Raw genomic sequence first — 22,139 nt, 5'->3', positions numbered from 1 at the left:
TACTCGATACCCTTTCCCCTCTATCTCACTATGATGGGTTTTTTTCTTTCTAACTTTTAGCTACTATAGCTAAGTTTGTACCTTCATTTTGCAGTGCCTTTTACACAGACAGTCATTATATATATTTTTTAAACGTTTTCCATCATGTTCACGACCACCGGTTCCCGAGGGCTCGGTAAGTACCAGACTAGTTGATTCGTGTACGAGTGTTTTCGCTCGGTCCTGTCATTCATTCTAGACGAATCTAAGTATTTGAACGGGTCACATCGTCGTTTCTACGCGTACAATCGACGATTCGAGCCTTTCCCATTTTTGTCATAATGTCTAGTATTGCGTGATATCGCTCGATGTTTCATTTCATAAACGACGCTGAATGCTGGCTCAGTACTGTAGTGACAGAACGGTGCATGTGGTTTCCCCATGTGGTTAATAACGTTACCAGGAACAAGTACTCTGCTGTAAATTCTGATAAGAGTATCAAATTGATTGTGCCCTACAGGTAGGTGATTGATTGATTGATTGGTTGCCTCCCCCCACAGATAAGGCCCCCCTGTCTAAAGGTCTCCTCCTGGTCCTCAGTGGTCTGACTGTCGTGCTGACCCTCCTGCCACAGTACAATCACCTGTTCACCTACAGCCTGCAGGCCATCACGCTGCAGCACCAGGTAGCGGAAAAGAGAGAGAGAGAGAGTGTCGTAAACCTCTCCTATCTCCTCCTGTGGATCATATTGCCAAAGACAGTACAGTATGAAGATAAGCAGGAACTGCTTCTCCAATAGAAATCCCCGATCACGCTTGTAGCCGACCTTTGGCTAGCTAAACTCATGCCCAGGAACACGTCATCTGCTTTTAATGGTATTCGTGCCGAACTGCGCATGTGCAGGCTGTCAAATCGAAGACACTCCTTCGATATAAAGTTGTTTTTGATTAAAATGATTACATGTCAGATTGCCACTTTCACGAGGTTGTAGTAATGACAGTTTCAGCTGCTTAAGACATTGGCTCAAATCTCAGTTTTGCATTTAGATTTCTTGACAATTAACAACTAAGGACACATTTTACAATCTGGTCGGCCAAGTCTGTTTCTCAAGCATTCCCGGAAGTCTTGTGATGTTGCACCTCTGGGTTTAGAAACTCTGTGTGTGTGTACTGTGTAACAACCCTCCCTCCTCTTCTGTAAGGTATGGCGGTTAGTGTGTGGCAGACTGATCTGTCTGGACCTAAAGGACACCTTCTGCAACAGTCTGCTCATCTACAACTTCCGCATCTTGAGAGACGGTTCGGCAGCAGAAAATTTGCTGTAAGTTCATTTCAGCTTGTAAACCTATGTTAGACTCACTGGGTGCGTTCCAGCTGGTCTTTATTGCAGTCGTGCTGCCCAGATTATCAGTTGTTTAATCAAATCATCATGATGATGATATGATTTTATGTTATGTCATTGTTTCATACTGTAACATCTTGGTTCTTCCTGTAGTCCTAACTGTAACATCCTGGTTCTTCCTGTAGTACTAACTGTAACATCCTGGTTCTTCCTGTAGTACTAACTGTAACATCCTGGCTCTTCCTGTAGGCCTAACTGTAACATCTTGGTTCTTCCTGTAGTCCTAACTGTAACATCCTGGTTCTTCCTGTAGTACTAACTGTAACATCCTGGTTCTTCCTGTAGTACTAACTGTAACATCCTGGCTCTTCCTGTAGGCCTAACTGTAACATCCTGGCTCTTCCTGTAGTCCTAACTATAACATCCTGGTTCTTCCTGTAGTCCTAACTGTAACATCTTGGTTCTTCCTGTAGTCCTAACTGTAAATAGCCACCACTAACATTGAGTGGCTGCTGCCAACACACTGTCATTGACACTGACCCAACTCCAGCCATTTTAATAATGGGAATTGATGGGAAATGATGTAAATATATCACTAGCCACTTTAAACAATGCTACCTTATATAATGTTACTTACCCTACATTATTCATCTCATATGCATATGTATATACTGTACTCTACAACATCGACTGCATCCTTATGTAACACATGTATCACTAGCCACTTTAACTATGCCACTTTGTTTACTTTGTCTACACACTCATCTCATATGTATATACTGTACTCGATACCATCTACTGTATGCTGCTCTGTACCATCACTCATTCATATATCCTTATGTACATGTTCCTTATCCCCTTACACTGTGTATAAGACAGTAGTTTTGGAATTGTTAGTTAGATTACTTGTTGGTTATCACTGCATTGTCGGAACTAGAAGCACAAGCATTTCGCTACACTCGCATTAACATCTGCTAACCATGTGTATGTGACAAATAAAATTTGATTTGATTTGTAACATCCTGGCTCTTCCTGTAGTCCTAACTGTAACATCCTGGTTCTTCCTGTAGGCCTAACTGTAACTTCCTGTAGTCCTAACTGTAACATCCTGGTTCTTCCTGTAGGCCTAACTGTAACTTCCTGTAGTCCTAACTGTAACATCCTGGTTCTTCCTGTAGTCCTAACTGTAACATCCTGGTTCTTCCTGTAGGCCTAACTGTAACATCCTGGTTCTTCCTGTAGTCCTAACTGTAACATCCTGGTTCTTCCTGTAGGCCCAACTGTAACATCCTGGTTCTTCCTGTAGGCCCAACTGTAACATCCTGGCTCTTCCTGTAGGCCTAACTGTAACATCCTGGCTCTTCCTGTAGGCCTAACTGTAACATCCTGGCTCTTCCTGTAGGCCTAACTGTAACATCCTGGTTCTTCCTGTAGGCCTAACTGTAACATCCTGGTTCTTCCTGTAGTCCTAACTGTAACATCCTGGTTCTTCCTGTAGGCCCAACTGTAACATCCTGGTTCTTCCTGTAGGCCCAACTGTAACATCCTGGCTCTTCCTGTAGGCCCAACTGTAACAACAACTGTAACATCCTGGCTCTTCCTGTAGGCCCAACTGTAACATCCTGGCTCTTCCTGTAGGCCTAACTGTAACATCCTGGCTCTTCCTGTAGGCCTAACTGTAACATCCTGCTCTTCCTGTAGGCCTAACTGTAACATCCTGGCTCTTCCTGTAGGCCTAACTGTAACATCCTGGCTCTTCCTGTAGGCCTAACTGTAACATCCTGGCTCTTCCTGTAGGCCTAACTGTAACATCCTGGCTCTTCCTGTAGGCCTAACTGTAACATCCTGGATCTTCCTGTAGGCCTAACTGTAACATCCTGGCACTTCCTGTAGGCCTAACTGTAACATCCTGGCTCTTCCTGTAGGCCTAACTGTAACATCCTGGCTCTTCCTGTAGGCCTAACTGTAACATCCTGGTTCTTCCTGTAGGCCTAACTGTAACATCCTGTTCCACTTCCTGTAGTCCTTCCTGTTTGGGACGTGGGTGCTCACTGCACTGGTGGACTTCCTGCTGTCCGAAGCGTTTCTCTACCTGTTTGACTACCAGGTGTCTGAGCTGCCTGCCGGACTGTGAGTACCTCTACCTTTACACCTGTCCTTCACAGTGGGACCTCTAACTGGGCTGCCTGCCGGACTGTGAGTACCTCTACCTTTACACCTGTCCTTCACAGCGGGACCTCTAACTGGGCTGTCTGCCGGACTGTGAGTACCTCTACCTTTACACCTGTCCTTCACAGCGGGACCTCTAACTGGGCTGCCTGCCGGACTGTGAGTACCTCTACCTTTACACCTGTCCTTCACAGTGGGACCTCTAACTGGGCTGCCTGCTGGACTGTGAGTACCTCTACCTTTACACCTGTCCTTCACAGTGGGACCTCTAACTGGGCTGCCTGCTGGACTGTGAGTACCTCTACCTTTACACCTGTCCTTCACAGTGGGACCTCTAACTGGGCTGCCTGCCGGACTGTGAGTACCTCTACCTTTACACCTGTCCTTCACAGTGGGACCTCTAACTGGGCTGCACACATGTCCTTGACACCTGAGCTCAATCCCTAAATCAATCCCTTGCTCCTATGGACTCCTTTCCTTGAAGTGTGCACTTGTTCACTGAAGGTGTACCGTTGTATTAACACCACTAGAGAGCAGTGAGGTCAACGAGGGGCTCGATGTGCTGCAGCTACTTCCAAACCAGCTGTAGGCCTATACGTTCTAGATGAAAACATCACACTGCACATGTTGAAAAACTAGGAAGTACCGGCACTCCTTGACCTTTTACCTCATAGAGAGAAGTGTTGTGTTGCTCTTTTAGGGAAGTGTGTTGTCTGTGTTTTTAGTTTCATACCTGGCTAACTTAGGGACAGGCCAGACCTTGGTGAAATAAAACAGTGAAATAGAATGGGTTTTAATTCCACTTCAAACAGCAGTTAAAAAGTAAGTATTGGGAAGTGAAACCATTTTAATTCTGAAAAGCATAAATATCTGTACAAAGATCGATGTGACAGAAATGTTCGAGGTGAATCAGTAAAGGTAGGATTGTATCTCTACATACAGCATCCTGTTCTGTAGGAGGCCCTTTTAGTTCTGGAACCTTGTAAAGGCTCTGTTTAGTTCTGGAACCTTGTAAAGGTAGGATTGTATCTCTACATACAGCATCCTGTTCTGTAGGAGGCCCTTTTAGTTCTGGAACCTTGTAAAGGCTCTGTTTAGTTCTGGAACCTTGTAAAGGTAGGATTGTATCTCTGCATACAGCATCCTGTGCTTTAGGAGGCCCTTTTAGTTCTGGAACCTTGTAAAGGCTCTGTTTAGTTCTGGAACCTTGTAAAGGCTCTGTTTAGTTCTGGAACCTTGTAAAGGCTCTGTTTAGTTCTGGAACCTTGTAAAGGCGCTGCTGTTTTCTTGTGTTTATGGGACCTCGATTTCCATCTTTTTCACATTCGTTTTGAAATAGCAGAGTGAGCAAGGAAGTCAAATGAAAACAAGCATTTCTTATTGGACAAGTTCAGGTCGTCCCTTTCTGTTTCAGTTCCTTTTTCTTCCGTTTGGTGTGAATACAACCCAGGACAAATACGTGTGTCTCTATGGCCTAGTAGTGGTCTAGACTGGTGGTTCTGTGTCTCTATGGCCTAGTAGTGGTCTAGACTGGTGGTTCTGTGTCTCTATGGCCTAGTAGTGGTCTAGACTGGTGGTTCTGTGTCTCTATGGCCTAGTAGTGGTCTAGACTAGTGGTTCTGTGTCTCTATGGCCTAGTAGTGGTCTAGACTAGTGGTTCTGTGTCTCTATGGCCTAGTAGTGGTCTAGACTAGTGGTTCTGTGTCTCTATGGCCTAGTAGTGGTCTAGACTGGTGGTTCTGTGTCTCTATGGCCTAGTAGTGGTCTAGACTGGTGGTTCTGTGTCTCTATGGCCTAGTAGTGGTCTAGACTGGTGGTTCTGTGTCTCTATGGCCTAGTAGTGGTCTAGACTGGTGGTTCTGTGTCTCTATGGCCTAGTAGTGGTCTAGACTAGTGGTTCTGTGTCTCTATGGCCTAGTAGTGGTCTAGACTAGTGGTTCTGTGTCTCTATGGCCTAGTACTGGTCTAGACTAGTGGTTCTGTGTCTCTATGGCCTAGTAGTGGTCTAGACTAGTGGTTCTGTGTCTCTATGGCCTAGTAGTGGTCTAGACTAGTGGTTCTGTGTCTCTATGGCCTAGTAGTGGTCTAGACTAGTGGTTCTGTGTCTCTATGGCCTAGTAGTGGTCTAGACTAGTGGTTCTGTGTCTCTATGGCCTAGTAGTGGTCTAGACTGGTGGTTCTGTGTCTCTATGGCCTAGTAGTGGTCTAGACTGGTGGTTCTGTGTCTCTATGGCCTAGTAGTGGTCTAGACTGGTGGTTCTGTGTCTCTATGGCCTAGTAGTGGTCTAGACTGGTGGTTCTGTGTCTCTATGGCCTAGTAGTGGTCTAGACTGGTGGTTCTGTGTCTCTATGGCCTAGTAGTGGTCTAGACTAGTGGTTCTGTGTCTCTATGGCCTAGTAGTGGTCTAGACTGGTGGTTCTGTGTCTCTATGGCCTAGTAGTGGTCTAGACTGGTGGTTCTGTGTCTCTATGGCCTAGTAGTGGTCTAGACTAGTGGTTCTGTGTCTCTATGGCCTAGTAGTGGTCTAGACCTAGTGGTTCTGTGTCTCTATGGCCTAGTAGTGGTCATCTCAAGGACCAGGACAGGCTCTGGGGCTACTCAGCCAGATGTGGCTCCTGTATCAGGGGTAGTTGGCTGGATGTGACTCCTGTATCAGGGGTAGTTGGTTGGATGTGACTCCTGCCTCAGGGGTAGTTGGTTGGATGTGACTCCTGTATCAGGGGTAGTTGGTTGGATGTGACTCCTGTATCAGGGGTAGTTGGTTGGACGTGACTCCTGTCTCAGGGGTAGTTGGTTGGACGTGACTCCTGCCTCAGGGGTAGTTGGTTGGACGTGACTCCTGCCTCAGGGGTAGTTGGTTGGATGTGACTCCTGCCTCAGGGGTAGTTGGTTGGACGTGACTCCTGTATCAGGGGTAGTTGGTTGGACGTGACTCCTGTATCAGGGGTAGTTGGTTGGACGTGACTCCTGTATCAGGGGTAGTTGGTTGGACGTGACTCCTGTATCAGGGGTAGTTGGTTGGATGTGACTCCTGCCTCAGGGGTAGTTGGTTGGACGTGACTCCTGTATCAGGGGTAGTTGGTTGGACGTGACTCCTGTATCAGGGGTAGTTGGTTGGACGTGACTCCTGCCTCAGGGGTAGTTGGTTGGACGTGACTCCTGTATCAGGGGTAGTTGGTTGGACGTGACTCCTGTATCAGGGGTAGTTGGTTGGATGTGACTCCTGTATCAGGGGTAGTTGGTTGGACGTGACTCCTGTCTCGGTCTCTGGGTCCTGTCTCGGTCTCTGGGTCCTGTCTCGGTCTCTGGGTCCTGTCTCGGTCTCTGGGTCCTGTCTCGGTCTCTGGGTCCTGTCTCGGTCTCTGGGTCCTGTCTCGGTCTCTGGGTCCTGTCTCGGTCTCTGGGTCCTGTCTCAGTCTCTGGGTCCTGTCTCGGTCTCTGGCCCAGGAATGGTCTTTGTAAGATCATCTAAAGCAACAGGACAAGCTGTGTGGCTACCCAGCCTGCTCCTCCCGTCCCGGGTCCCCCCCCCGTTTGAAGGGGGTGTCCTCCCCGGTTCGGACCAGAAAGAGACGCTGACCTGAACCCTCAACATCTTCATCACCCTCCTCTTGTAACCCTTACAGGCAAAGAAGTAGACAAATGGGTCCAGGCAGCAGTTGAAGTTCATGAGACACACAGTGAAGTGTAGAGACATCTGAAGGGGAGGGAGAGAGATGGACATTAGAGGGAGAGAGGTGGACATTAGAGGGAGAGAGATGGACATTAGAGGGAGAGAGATGGACATTAGAGGGAGAGAGATGGACATTAGAGGGAGAGAGATGGACATTAGAGGGAGAGAGATGGACATTAGAGGGAGAGAGATGGACATTAGAGGGAGAGAGATGGACATTAGAGGGAGAGAGATGGACATTAGAGGGAGAGAGATGGACATTAGAGGGAGAGAGATGGACATTAGAGGGAGAGAGATGGACATTAGAGGGAGAGAGATGGACATTAGAGGGAGAGAGATGGACATTAGAGGGAGAGAGATGGACATTAGAGGGGAGAGATGGACATTAGAGGGAGAGAGATGGACATTAGAGGGAGAGAGATGGACATTAGAGGGAGAGAGATGGACATTAGAGGGAGAGAGATGGACATTAGAGGGAGAGAGATGGACATTAGAGGGAGAGAGGGGTTAGTGGAGGAGTCAGTGGATTGGAGATGGACGTTACACACACACACACACACACACACACACACACACACACACACACACACACACACACACACACACACACACACACACACACACACACACACACACACACACACACACACACACACACACACACACACACACACACACACACACACACACACACACACACACAAATACACACACACAAATACACACACACACAAATACAATGATATTAACAGATAGGCCTATGTTTGTGTGTCAGTGTAGGCTGGTAGAAGGCGCTGTCGGAGGAAGGGCTCGTTGTAATGAATGGAATTCATGGAACACATGAAAAAGATGGAAAACACATGTTTGACTCTGTTCCATTCATTCCATTCCAGCCATTACAATAAGCCCACCATCCTATAGCTCCTCCCACCAGCCTCCGCTGGTGTGTAGACAACTACCTGAAAGGCCTGGAGCTCGGTACAGTCTGGTGTGTATCTCAGCTTTCGGATCATATACTGCAGGATGTTGATGTGATAGGGACTGAAACACACTACAAACACCAACACTACCCCTGCTATCACCCCCGTCGCCTTCTGGCTCCTCGATGACCTGTGACCTCGCCCACCGACTCTACTTCTCGTCACCAACCGCAGCTTCCAAAGCAACACCAAGTAGCAACACAGGATGGTTGCAACGGGAACGGCGTATCCCATGACGACGGCTCCAATGAGGACGTAGGGGAGTCCCTCCACGGCCCCGTTCTCAAAGTTGGGGTACTCCATGCAGGTGGTGGTCCCGTCCGGCTCGGCCCGGGTCATGGTCACGGAGAGGAGGGGTAACGTCTGGACCAGGACTAGAACCCACACCCCTACGCAGACGTAGCGGATGGTCCTGGCCCGGCAGAGCCTGGTGTAACGTAGAGGGAGAACCACGGCTACGAAGCGGTCTACGGCCAGGCAGGTCATGAAATTGACCCCTGCGTAGGTGTTGACGTAGAACAGAAGGGCGGTGACCCGACACAGGGTCTCCCCCAGGGGCCAGTGGAAACCTAGAGGCAGGGAGACTCAAAGATTACCAAGAGAGGTTAGTCCACTTCTGGAACATAACAAGACGCCTGGGCTACGGGGATCTGTCTCTCAGGATAAAGTGTCTGTGTGGATATTCTCCACCTACATTTAAAAACCTACTGTGTCTTCAGAAAGTAGTCACACCCAGTGGTGGAAAAAGTTCCCAAACGTCATACTTGTGTAAATGTAAAGATACGTTAATAGAAAATGACTCAAGTGAAAATCACCCGGTAAAATACTACTTGAGTAAAAGTGAAAATCACCCGGTAAAATACTACTTGAGTAAAAGTGAAAGCCACCTGGTAAAATACTACTTGAGTAAAAGTGAAAGCCACCTGGTAAAATACTACTTGAGTAAAAGTGAAAGTCACCTGGTAAAATACTACTTGAGTAAAAGTGAAAGTCACCTGGTAAAATACTACTTGAGTAAAAGTGAAAGTCACCTGGTAAAATACTACTTGAGTAAAAGTGAAAGCCACCTGGTAAAATACTACTTGAGTAAAAGTGAAAGCCACCTGGTAAAATACTACTTGAGTAAAAGTGAAAGCCACCTGGTAACATATTACTTGAGTAATTAGACTGTCATACCTGTGTAAACTACACTACTGTATTAGACTGTCATACCTGTGTAAACTACACTACTGTATTAGACTGTCATACCTGTGTAAACTACACTACTGTATTAGACTGTCATACCTGTGTAAACTACACTACTGTATTAGACCATCATACCTGTGTAAACTACATACTGTATTAGACTAACATACCTGTGTAAACTACATGCTGTATTAGACTGTCATACCTGTGTAAATTACATGCTGTATTAGACTGTCATACCTGTGTAAACTACATGCTGTATTAGACTGTCATACCTGTGTAAACTACATACTGCATTAGACTATCATACCTGTGTAAACTACATCATCTCTGAATGACTACATCATCTCTGAATGACAACATCATCTCTGTATGACTACATCATCTCTATATGACTACATCTCTGAATGACTACATCATCTCTGAATGACTACATCATCTCTGATTGACTACCTCATCTCTGAATGACCAACCCCATCTCTGAATGACTACATCATCTCTGAATGACTACATCATCTCTGAATGACAACATCATCTCTGTATGACTACATCATCTCTGAATGACTACATCATCTCTGTATGACTACATCTCTGAATGACTACATCATCTCTGAATGACTACATCATCTCTGAATGACTACATCATCTCTGATTGACAACCTCATCTCTGATTGACTACCTCATCTCTGAATGACAACCCCATCTCTGAATGACTACATCATCTCTGAATGACTACATCATCTCTAAATGACTACATCATCTCTAAATGACTACATCATCTCTGAATGACTACATCTCTGAATGACTACATCTCTGAATGACTACATCATCTCTGTATGACTACATCATCTCTGATTGACTACATCATTTCTGATTGACTACATCATCTCTGATTGACTACATCATCTCTGAATGACTACATCATCTCTGAATGACAACCCCATCTCTGTACCCCATTCCCTCAATCGAGTAATACATTTCAAGCACAGATTCAACCACAAAGACCAGGGAAGGTTTTTCAATGAAATTGAATATCCCTTTGAGCATGGTGAAGTTATTAATTACACTTTGCATGGTGAATCAATACACCCAGTCACTACAAAGATTCAGGCATCTTTCCTAGCTCAGTTGCCGGATTTCATCATGATGCCAATGGTGACTTTAAAACAGTTACAGAGTATAATGGGTGTGATATGAGAACTAAGGATGGATCAACAACATTGTAGTTACTCCACAATACTAACTTAAATGACAGAGTGAAAAGGAAGCCTGTATTACAAAACATGCATCCTGTTTGCAACAAGGCACTTAAGTAATACCTTTTTGCCAAAAATCAAACTTTCTTTCCTGAATACAAAGTGTTAAGTTTAGGGCAAATCCAACTCATCACTGAGTACCACTCTTCATATTTTCAAGCATGGTGGTTGCTGCATCATGTTATGGGTGTGCTTGTCAGCGACAGTGACAAGGGAATTTTTTTTAAGGATAAAAAGAAACAGAATACAGAATAAGCACATGCAAAATCCTAAAACCTGGTTCAGTCTACTTTCCAACAGACACTGGGAGACAAATTCACCTTTCAGCAGGACAATAACCTAAAACACAAGGCCAAATCTACACTGGGGTTGCTTACCAAGAAGACATTGATTCTTCCTGAGTGGCATAGTTTTAACTTAACTTACATCGTCTTAAATCTATGGCAAGACTTGAAAATGGCTGTCTATCAATGGTCAGTCAATTTGACAGTTTTTTATTTATTTTTTATTTTAGAATAATGTGCAAATATTGTACAATCCAGGTGTGCAAAGCTCTTAGAGATTTACCCAGAAAGACTCACAGCTGTAATCGGTGCTTCTACAAAGTATTGACTCAGGGGTTTGAATACTTATGCAAATTAGATATTTCCAAGAGTTCATTTTCAATACATTTGCAAAAATGTCAACTCATGTTTTCACTTTGTCATTATGGGTTATTGTGTTTTAACAACAAAATGTGGAAGAAGTGGAGGGGCGTGAACACTTTCTGAAGGCACTGTATCATTTCTACATACCTACGATCTGCTTTTAGTTGTTTGTTTTAAATTACTTCAAAACAACTATACTCACCGACCTATAGGACGTAGTGGGAGTATCACCGACCTAGGGTGTAGTAGTGGTGGAGTATCACTGACCTAGGGTGTAGTAGTGGTGGAGTATCACTGACTTAGGGTGTAGTAGTGGTGGAGTATCACTGACCTAGAGCGTAGTAGTGGTGGAGTATCACTGACCTAAGGCGTAGTAGTGGTGGAGTATCACTGACCTTGGGCGTAGTAGTGGGAGTATCACTGACCTAGGGCGTAGTAGTGGGAGTATCACTGACCTAGGGCGTAGTAGTGGTGGAGTATCACTGACCTAGGGCGTAGTAGTGGTGGAGTATCACTGACCTTGGGCGTAGTAGTGGGAGTATCACTGACCTAGGGCGTAGTAGTGGGAGTATCACTGACCTAGGGCGTAGTAGTGGTGGAGTATCACTGACCTTGGGCGTAGTAGTGGGAGTATCACTGACCTAGGGCGTAGTAGTGGGAGTATCACTGACCTAGGGCGTAGTAGTGGGAGTATCACTGACCTAGAGCGTAGTAGTGGGAGTATCACTGACCTTGGGCGTAGTAGTGGTGGAGTATCACTGACCTTGGGCGTAGTAGTGGGAGTATCACTGACCTAGGGCGTAGTAGTGGGAGTATCACTGACCTAGGGCGTAGTAGTGGGAGTATCACTGACCTAGGGCGTAGTAGTGGTGGAGTATCACTGACCTAGAGCGTAGTAGTGGGAGTATCACTGACCTAGAGCGTAGTAGTGGGAGTATCACTGACCTAGGGCGTAGTAGTGGTGGAGTATCACTGACCTAGAGCGTAGTAGTGGGAGTATCACTGACCTAGAGCGTAGTAGTGGGACTATCACTGACCTAGGGCGTAGTAGTGGGAGTATCACTGACCTAGGGCGTAGTAGTGGTGGAGTATCACTGACCTAGAGCGTAGTAGTGGGAGTATCACTGACCTAGAGCGTAGTAGTGGTGGAGTATCACTGACCTAGAGCGTAGTAATGGGAGTATCACTGACCTAGAGCGTAGTAGTGGTGGAGTATCACTGACCTAGGGCGTAGTAGTGGGAGTATCACTGACCTAGGGCGTAGTAGTGGGAGTATCACTGACCTAGGGTGTAGTAGTGGTGGAGTATCACTGACCTAGGGCGTAGTAGTGGTGGAGTATCACTGACCTAGGGCGTAGTGGTGGAGTATCACTGACCTAGGGCGTAGTAGTGGGAGTATCACTGACCTAGGGCGTAGTAGTGGTGGAGTATCACTGACCTAGAGCATAGTAGTGGGAGTATCACTGACCTAGAGCGTAGTAGTGGGAGTATCACTGACCTAGGGCGTAGTAGTGGTGGAGTATCACTGACCTAGAGCGTAGTAGTGGGAGTATCACTGACCTAGAGCGTAGTAGTGGTGGAGTATCACTGACCTAGAGCGTAGTAATGGGAGTATCACTGACCTAGAGCGTAGTAGTGGTGGAGTATCACTGACCTAGGGCGTAGTAGTGGGAGTATCACTGACCTAGGGCGTAGTAGTGGGAGTATCACTGACCTAGGGTGTAGTAGTGGTGGAGTATCACTGACCTAGGGCGTAGTAGTGGTGGAGTATCACTGACCTAGGGCGTAGTAGTGGTGGAGTATCACTGACCTAGGGCGTAGTAGTGGGAGTATCACTGGCCTAGGGCGTAGTAGTGGTGGAGTATCACTGACCTAGGGTGTAGTAGTGGTGGAGTATCACTGACCTAGGGCGTAGTAGTGGGAGTATCACTGACCTAGGGCGTAGTAGTGGTGGAGTATCACTGACCTAGGGTGTAGTAGTGGGAGTATCACTGACCTAGGGCGTAGTAGTGGGAGTATCACTGACCTAGGGCGTAGTAGTGGTGGAGTATCACTGACCTAGGGCGTAGTAGTGGTGGAGTATCACTGACCTAGGGCGTAGTAGTGGGAGTATCACTGACCTAGGGCGTAGTAGTGGAAGTATCACTGACCTAGGGCGTAGTAGTGGGAGTATCACTGACCTAGGGCGTAGTAGTGGGAGTATCACTGACCTAGGGCGTAGTAGTGGGAGTATCACTGACCTAGGGTGTAGTAGTGGGAGTATCACTGACCTAGGGTGTAGTAGTGGGAGTATCACTGACCTAGGGCGTAGTAGTGGTGGAGTATCACTGACCTAGGGCGTAGTAGTGGTGGAGTATCACTGACCTAGGGCGTAGTAGTGGTGGAGTATCACTGACCTAGAGCGTAGTAGTGGGAGTATCACTGACCTAGAGCGTAGTAGTGGGAGTATCACTGACCTAGGGCGTAGTAGTGGTGGAGTATCACTGACCTAGAGCGTAGTAGTGGGAGTATCACTGACCTAGAGCGTAGTAGTGGTGGAGTATCACTGACCTAGGGCGTAGTAGTGGGAGTATCACTGACCTAGGGCGTAGTAGTGGGAGTATCACTGACCTAGAGCGTAGTAGTGGTGGAGTATCACTGACCTTGGGCGGGCGTAGTAGTGGGAGTATCACTGACCTAGGGTGTAGTAGTGGGAGTATCACTGACCTAGAGCGTAGTAGTGGTGGAGTATCACTGACCTTGGGCGGGCGTAGTAGTGGTGGAGTATCACTGACCTAGGGCGTAGTAGTGGGAGTATCACTGACCTAGAGCGTAGTAGTGGGAGTATCACTGACCTAGGGCGTAGTAGTGGGAGTATCACTGACCTAGGGCGTAGTAGTGGGAGTATCACTGACCTAGGGCGTAGTAGTGGGAGTATCACTGACCTAGGGCGTAGTAGTGGGAGTATCACTGACCTAGGGCGTAGTAGTGGTGGAGTATCACTGACCTAGGGCGTAGTAGTGGGAGTATCACTGACCTAGGGCGTAGTAGTGGTAGTATCACTGACCTAGGGCGTAGTAGTGGTGGAGTATCACTGACCTAGGGCGTAGTAGTGGGAGTATCACTGACCTAGGGCGTAGTAGTGGGAGTATCACTGACCTAGGGCGTAGTAGTGGTGGAGTATCACTGACCTAGAGCGTAGTAGTGGTGGAGTATCACTGACCTAGAGCGTAGTAGTGGTGGAGTATCACTGACCTAGAGCGTAGTAGTGGGAGTATCACTGACCTAGAGCGTAGTAGTGGGAGTATCACTGACCTAGGGTGTAGTAGTGGTGGAGTATCACTGACCTAGGGCGTAGTAGTGGTGGAGTATCACTGACCTAGGGCGTAGTAGGCTATCCTCAGAGGCAGGGCCAGAGTGAAGAGGACGTCGGAGGCGGCCAGGTTGGCAGAGTAGAGCGTGGTAGAGTTGATCTGGGCCAGGTTGGGTCTGATGACGTGCAGTGCCAGGGCGTTACCTAGGAGGCCGAGCGTGAAGACCAGGCTGTAGTGGAGTGACATGAGGACGCGGGCGACGGGGCGGTGGTCGTACAGGTTGGTGCAGACCAGGGAGGAGGAGGTGTTGGGGTCAAGGTTCAGAGTGGAGTTCACACCCTCCGACCACGACATGATGGTTAGTAACAGGAAGTGTAAATCTGAAGCACAGCAGATGAGGGTTTGGGTGAAGACGGGTGTACCTCACAAGATTGTGGACACTTGCAGTTGTTTAAAATCAACGGACAAAATAAGAGCAGTGTTCCATTAGTCTTGCATCATTTGCTCTATAACACTCATGCAGTAATTGCAACCCCAAAATATACCCACAATTGGTGGGGGAAATTCACTTTCCTGTGAAAAATATCTATGTTTAAACCTGTGTAAACTCCATACTGTATTATACAGTGGTGGAAAAAGTACCCAATTGTCATACTTTAGTAAAAGTATAGATACATTTTTAATAGAAAGTGACTCAAGTGAAAGTTAGCCAGTGAAATACTACTTGAGTAAAAGTCTAAAAGTATTTGGTTGTAAATATATTTAAGTGTAAATGTAATTGCTAAAATATACTTGTGGTAAAAGTGAAAGTATAAATCACTTGTTTAGTGAGTCCTCCAGGCCAGAGGCAGGAGGGATGACCACGTGTGCTCTTGATAAGTGCGTGAATTTGACAATTTTCCAGTCCTGCTAAGCATTGAAAATGTAATGAGTACTTTGGGTGTCAGAAAATGTATGGAGTAAAAAATACAATATTTTGTTTAGGAATGTAGTGAAGTAAAAGTAAAATTGTCAAAAATATAAAAATTGAAGTACGGATTCTACAAAAAACTACTGAAGTAGTACTTTAATGTATTTTTACTTACGTATGTTACACCATTGGTAGTATACTGTATGATACTGTACCATACCTGTCTAAACCACATACTGTACCATACCTGTCTAAACCACATACTGTACCATACCTGTCTAAACCACATACTGTACCATACCTGTCTAAACCACATACTGTATGATACTGTACCATACCTGTCTAAACCACATACTGTATGATACTGTACCATACCTGTGTAAACCACATACTGTATGATACTGTACTCACCAGATGGAAGGGCTCTTAACTCTCAGTCATCAGTGGTGTTTCAGGAGGGCCGTTGGTCCCCTGTGTGACTCCAGAGCCAGGTGTCAGGTCAGCCAGAGAATGAAACTCAACAAGTATTAGATGCATTTCTCTGTTGCGTCAGCTACGGCCGACGAGGCCACAGCCAGTACCCAGACACACACTTATCATTTCCTGCACCGCAAGCAAACCCCTCCTACATTTATTCTGAGTGGAGGGGTGTGTGGGTGGGTGTGTGTGGGTGCAAGCGTCTCTTTCGGAAATGTGTAAAGATGAATTTATTTGATCAACAGGGTGAATTATTTTCAGCATGTGTATTCATGTTTGTAAGGATATCAAGCACTCCAGATGATATCGAGGACAAATAGGCTGAATGCCAGCTGTTCTTCATGTGAACAGAGTAGAAATTAGAGTAAAGAGGAAGAAGTACATTGACCCAATCGTGACTAGGGCTGGGAATTACCGGGGGCCTCGTGGTGTGGTATTACCAGGGGGCCTCGTGGTGTGATATTACCAGGGGGCCTCGTGGTGTGATATTACCGGGGACCTCGTGGTGTGGTATTACCAGGGGGCCTCGTGGTGTGATATTACCGGGGACCTCGTGGTGTGGTATTACCGGGGACCTCGTGGTGTGATATTACCGGGGGCCTCGTGGTGTGATATTACCAGGGGGCCTCGTGGTGTGATATTACCGGGGGCCTCGTGGTGTGATATTACCGGGGGCCTCGTGGTGTGATATTACCAGGGGGCCTCGTGGTGTGATATTACCAGGGGGCCTCGTGGTGTGATATTACCGGGGGCCTCGTGGTGTGATATTACCAGGGGGCCTCGTGGTGTGATATTACCAGGGGCCTCGTGGTGTGATATTACCAGGGGGCCTCGTGGTGTGATATTACCGGGGGCCTCGTGGTGTGATATTACCAGGGGGCCTCGTGGTGTGATATTACCAGGGGGCCTCATGGTGTGATATTACCGGGGGCCTCGTGGTGTGATATTACCGGGGACCTCGTGGTGTGATATTACCGGGGGCCTCGTGGTGTGATATTACCGGGGGCCTCGTGGTGTGATATTACCGGGGGCCTCGTGGTGTGATATTACCAGGGGGCCTCGTGGTGTGATATTAACCGGGGCCTCGTGGTGTGATATTACCGGGGGCCTCGTGGTGTGATATTACCGGGGGCCTCGTGGTGTGATATTACCTGGGACCTCGTGGTGTGATATTACCGGGGACCTTGCGGTGTGATATTACCTGGGACCTCGTGGTGTGATATTTACCGGGGGGCCTCGTGGTGTGATATTACCGGGGACCTCGTGGTGTGATATTACCGGGGGGCCTCGTGGTGTGATATTACCGGGGGGCCTCGTGGTGTGATATTACCTGGGACCTCGTGGTGTGATATTATCATCATACTTAGGTGTCGATTTAAAATATGTATTGTCTTTCAATACGACAGACAGACAGGGTCTCCCTATTTAAGAAGATGGAGAACACGCTATGAAGGAAACCTACTGTAGTTTTGGTGCAGCTACAGCCAACTAGACATGTATCTGTATCGATCTCCTCCCATCACTACTCATGACCCTCTCATGACCTCTCTGGGCTGCTGTCATGTTCCTCATTCTGATCCTTCATGTGGAGTTCATACAAAATTAATCTACTCTCTACTTTTAATACGAACTGTATTCATACCCTCAGGCTCTCACTATTACTAGTAGTGGTGTGTGTGTGTGTGTGTGTGTGTGTGTGTGTGTGTGTGTGTGTGTGTGTGTGTGTGTGTGTGTGTGTGTGTGTGTGTGTGTGTGTGTGTGTGTGTGTGTGTGTGTGTGTGTGTGTGTGTGTGTGTGTGCGTCAAGCATGGACATATCAGATATGGCTCATCCTGTGATGCTCATCTCCATTCTGTGTGTGTGGGTGACTGTGCGTGCTCTCGTGTGTGACTGTGGAAGTCCTCATGTGTGTGTGTGTGTGGGTGACTGTGGAAGTCCTCATGTGTGTGTGTGTGGGTGACTGTGCGTGCTCTCGTGTGTGTGTGGGTGACTGTGGAAGTCCTCGTGTGTGTGTGTGGGTGACTGTGCGTGCTCTCGTGTGTGTGTGTGTGTGTGTGTATGGGTGACTGTGGAAGTCCTCGTGTGTGTGTGTGGGTGACTGTGCGTGCTCTTGTGTGTGTGTGTGTGTGTGTGTGGGTGACTGTGGAAGTCCTCGTGTGTGTGTGTGGGTGACTGTGCGTGCTCTCGTGTGGGTGACTGTGGAAGTCCTCATGTGTGTGTGTGTGTGTGGGTGACTGTGCGTGCTCTCGTGTGTGGGTGACTGTGCGTGCTCTCGTGTGTGGGTGACTGTGCGTGTCCTGGTGTGGGTGACTGTGCGTGTCCTGGTGTGGGTGACTGTGCGTGTCCTGGTGTGGGTGACTGTGCGTGTCCTGGTGTGAGTGTGGGTGACTGTGCGTGTCCTGGTGTGAGTGTGGGTGACTGTGCGTGTCCTGGTGTGGGTGACTGTGCGTGTCCTGGTGTGAGTGTGGGTGACTGTGCGTGTCCTGGTGTGAGTGTGGGTGACTGTGCGTGTCCTGGTGTGAGTGTGGGTGACTGTGCGTGTCCTGGTGTGAGTGTGGGTGACTGTGCGTGTCCTGGTGTGGGTGACTGTGCGTGTCCTGGTGTGAGTGTGGGTGACTGTGCGTGTCCTGGTGTGGGTGACTGTGCGTGTCCTGGTGTGGGTGACTGTGCGTGTCCTGGTGTGGGTGACTGTGCGTGTCCTGGTGTGGGTGACTGTGCGTGTCCTGGTGTGGGTGACTGTGCGTGTCCTGGTGTGAGTGACTGTGCGTGTCCTGGTGTGAGTGTGGGTGACTGTGCGTGTCCTGGTGTGGGTGACTGTGTGTGTCCTGGTGTGGGTGACTGTGCGTGTCCTGGTGTGGGTGACTGTGCGTGTCCTGGTGTGGGTGACTGTGCGTGTCCTGGTGTGGGTGACTGTGCGTGTCCTGGTGTGAGTGACTGTAATAGCAGGGCTCTGAGGTTAGCTGCTGGTCTATAATGATTCACTCTTACTTCCTCTAATAGAAATATACTTTACTGTAGATCTGCTCAGAGGTTTGGTGTTTGTGGTGTTTGTGAACAGAACATTGTTTTAACCATCTTCTCCTTTCCTCACCTCCTCCCCCTCACCTCCCCTCTCCTCCTCACCTCACCTTCCCTCTCTCCTCTCCACCTCCCCTCTCTCCTTCCCTCTCCTCTCTCCTCCTCACCTCCCCTCTCTCCTCTCCTCCCCTCCCCTCTCTCCTCCCCTCTCTCCTTCCCTCTCCTCCTCTCTCCTCACCTCCCCTCTCTCCTTCACCCTCTCCACTCTCCTCTCCTCTCTCCTCCTCACCTCCCCTCTCTCCTTCCCTCTCCTCTCTCCTTCCCCCTCTCCTCTCTCCTCCTCACCTCCCCTCTCCCCTCCCCTCTCTCCTCCCCTCTCTCCTTCCCTCTCCTCCTCTCTCCTCACCTCCCCTCTCTCCTTCACCCTCTCCACTCTCCTCTCTCCTCCTCACCTCCCCTCTCTCCTTCCCTCTCCTCTCCTTCCCCCCTCCCCTCTCTCTCTCCTCCTCACCTCCCCTCTCTCTCCTCTCTCCTCCTCACCTCCCCTCTCCACTCTCCTCCTCACCTCCCCTCTCTCCTTCCCCCTCTCTTCTCTCCTTCCCCCTCTCCTCTCTCCTCCCTCTCTCCTCCTCACCTCCCCCTCTCTCCTTCCCTCTCCTCTCTCCTCCTCTCCTCCCCTCTCTCCTTCCCCCTCTCCTCTCTCCTCCTCACCTCCCTTCTCTCCTTCCCCCTCTCCTCTCTCCTCCTCACCTCCCCCTCCTCACCTCCCCTCTCTCCTCCTCACCTCTCCTCCAGGCTAGGCCCAGTGTTCAGCCTGTTTGTACCTTTCTACTCCTCCATCCCCAAGGTTCCAGTCACTCAACTCCTTGGTCAGATCTCCATAACTAACAAGTCCCTGGTTTACATTGTAGGCCTGCAGGTATGTAGAGTTACATAGTGTTCAGCGTGGTGGGGGTTAATATGTAGAGTTACATAGTGTTCAGCGTGGTGGGGGTTAATATGTAGAGTTACATAGTGGGGGTTAATATGTAGAGTTACATAGTGTTCAGCATGGTGGGGGTTAATATGTAGAGTTACATAGTGTTCAGCATGGTGGGGGTTAATATGTAGAGTTACAGTGTTCAGCGTGGTGGGGGTTAATATGTAGAGTTACATAGTGTTCAGCGTGGTGGGGGTTAATATGTAGAGTTACATAGTGTTCAGCATGGTGGGGGTTAATATGTAGAGTTACATAGGGTTCAGCGTGGTGGGGGTTAATATGTAGAGTTACATAGTGTTCAGCGTGGTGGGGGTTAATATGTAGAGTTACATAGTGTTCAGCATGGTGGGGGTTAATATGTAGAGTTACATAGTGTTCAGCATGGTGGGGGTCAGTGGTTAATATGTAGAGTTGCATAGTATTCAGCATGGTGGGGGTTAATATGTAGAGTTACATAGTGTTCAGCATGGTGGGGGTCAGTGGTTAATATGTAGAGTTACAGTGTTCAGCATGGTGGGGGTCAATATGTATAGTTACATAGGGTTCAGCATGGTGGGGGTCAATGTGTAGAGTTATATAGTGTTCAGCATGGTGGGGATTAATATGTAGAGTTACATAGTGTTCAGCATGGTGGGGGTTAATATGTAGAGTTACATAGTGTTCAGCATGGTGGGGGTTAATATGTAGAGTTATATAGTGTTCAGCGTGGTGGGGGTTAATATGTAGAGTTACATAGTGTTCAGCATGGTGGGGGTCAATATGTAGAGTTACATAGTGTTCAGCATGGTGGGGGTCAATATGTAGAGTTACATAGTGTTCAGCATGGTGGGGGTCAATATGTAGAGTTACATAGTGTTCAGCATGGTGGGGGTCAATATGTATAGTTACATAGTGTTCAGCATGGTGGGGGTTAATATGTAGAGTTACATAGTGTTCAGCATGGTGGGGGTTAATATGTAGAGTTACATAGTGTTCAGCATGGTGGGGGTTAATATGTAGAGTTACATAGTGTTCAGCATGGTGGGGGTTAATATGTAGAGTTGCATAGTGTTCAGGGTGGTGGGGGTTAATATGTAGAGTTACATAGTGTTCAGCATGGTGGGAGTCAGTGGTTAATATGTAGAGTTGCATAGTGTTCAGCGTGGTGGGGGTTAATATGTTGAGTTACACAGTGTTCAGCGTGGTGGGGGTCAGTGGTTAATATGTAGAGTTGCATAGTGTTCAGCATGGTGGGGGTTAATATGTAGAGTTACATAGTGTTCAGCATGGTGGGGGTTAATATGTAGAGTTACACAGTGTTCAGCGTGGTGGGGGTTAATATGTAGAGTTACATAGTGTTCAGCATGGTGGGGTCAGTGGTTAATATGTCGAGTTACATAGTGTTCAGCGTGGTGGGGCTTAATATGTAGAGTTACATAGTGTTCAGCATGGTGGGGGTTAATATGTAGAGTTACATAGTGTTCAGCGTGGTGGGGGTTAATATGTAGAGTTACATAGGGTTCAGCGTGGTGGGGGTTAATATGTAGAGTTACATAGTGTTCAGCATGGTGGGGGTCAATATGTAGAGTTACATAGTGTTCAGCATGGTGGGGGTCAATATGTAGAGTTACATAGTGTTCAGCATGGTGGGGGTCAATATGTATAGTTACATAGTGTTCAGCGTGGTGGGGGTTAATATGTAGAGTTACATAGTGTTCAGCATGGTGGGGGTTAATATGTAGAGTTACATAGTGTTCAGCATGGTGGGGGTCAGTGGTTAATATGTAGAGTTGCATAGTATTCAGCATGGTGGGGGTTAATATGTAGAGTTACATAGTGTTCAGCATGGTGGGGGTCAGTGGTTAATATGTAGAGTTACAGTGTTCAGCATGGTGGGGGTCAATATGTAGAGTTACATAGGGTTCAGCATGGTGGGGGTCAATATGTAGAGTTATATAGTGTTCAGCATGGTGGGGGTTAATATGTAGAGTTATATAGTGTTCAGCATGGTGGGGGTTAATATGTAGAGTTACATAGTGTTCAGCATGGTGGGGGTCAATATGTAGAGTTACATAGTGTTCAGCATGGTGGGGGTCAATATGTAGAGTTACATAGTGTTCAGCATGGTGGGGGTCAATATGTAGAGTTACATAGTGTTCAGCATGGTGGGGGTCAATATGTATAGTTACATAGGGTTCAGCATGGTGGGGTCAATATGTAGAGTTACATAGTGTTCAGCATGGTGGGGGTCA

General features: G+C 47.6%; 2 protein-coding genes across 4 annotated transcripts in view; one reads left to right on the top strand and one right to left on the bottom strand.

The window, feature by feature from the left end:
- LOC124018528 (ubiquitin-associated domain-containing protein 2-like) overlaps positions 1-22,139 on the top strand; it is a 34,209-nt gene continuing 12,070 nt past the window's right edge. The window contains 6 exon segments of the mRNA XM_046333861.1: positions 1-175; positions 540-664; positions 1,181-1,265; positions 1,268-1,299; positions 3,344-3,450; positions 19,725-19,848. Of these exon segments, the coding sequence (XP_046189817.1) occupies positions 145-175; positions 540-664; positions 1,181-1,265; positions 1,268-1,299; positions 3,344-3,450; positions 19,725-19,848 (504 nt within the window). The 5' untranslated portion in view covers positions 1-144.
- Positions 4,317-16,248, bottom strand: LOC124018529 (G-protein coupled receptor 183-like). Of its 3 annotated transcripts, XR_006835633.1 has the most exons (5): positions 15,846-16,248; positions 14,590-14,904; positions 8,123-8,712; positions 4,568-7,187; positions 4,317-4,497 (listed from the first exon to the last, which is right to left on the bottom strand). XR_006835633.1 is itself a non-coding variant. In XM_046333862.1 (4 exons), exons 2-4 carry the CDS (start codon positions 14,876-14,878, stop codon positions 6,903-6,905), a joined length of 1,164 nt encoding a protein of 387 aa, XP_046189818.1. In that variant the 5' UTR covers positions 14,879-14,904; positions 15,846-16,248; the 3' UTR covers positions 4,317-6,902. The 3 variants fall into 3 exon arrangements, 2 of the variants coding, with proteins under 2 accessions (XP_046189818.1, XP_046189819.1); XM_046333862.1 differs by having other exon boundaries at positions 4,317-7,187; XM_046333863.1 differs by lacking the exon at positions 15,846-16,248 and having other exon boundaries at positions 4,317-7,187; positions 14,590-15,232.

Source organism: Oncorhynchus gorbuscha, unplaced genomic scaffold (assembly GCF_021184085.1).
Source record: "Oncorhynchus gorbuscha isolate QuinsamMale2020 ecotype Even-year unplaced genomic scaffold, OgorEven_v1.0 Un_scaffold_541, whole genome shotgun sequence".
Classification (NCBI taxonomy): domain Eukaryota; kingdom Metazoa; phylum Chordata; class Actinopteri; order Salmoniformes; family Salmonidae; genus Oncorhynchus; species Oncorhynchus gorbuscha.
The sequence above is the reverse complement of the archived record's forward strand: the minus strand, read 5'-3'. Positions and strand labels throughout refer to the sequence as shown.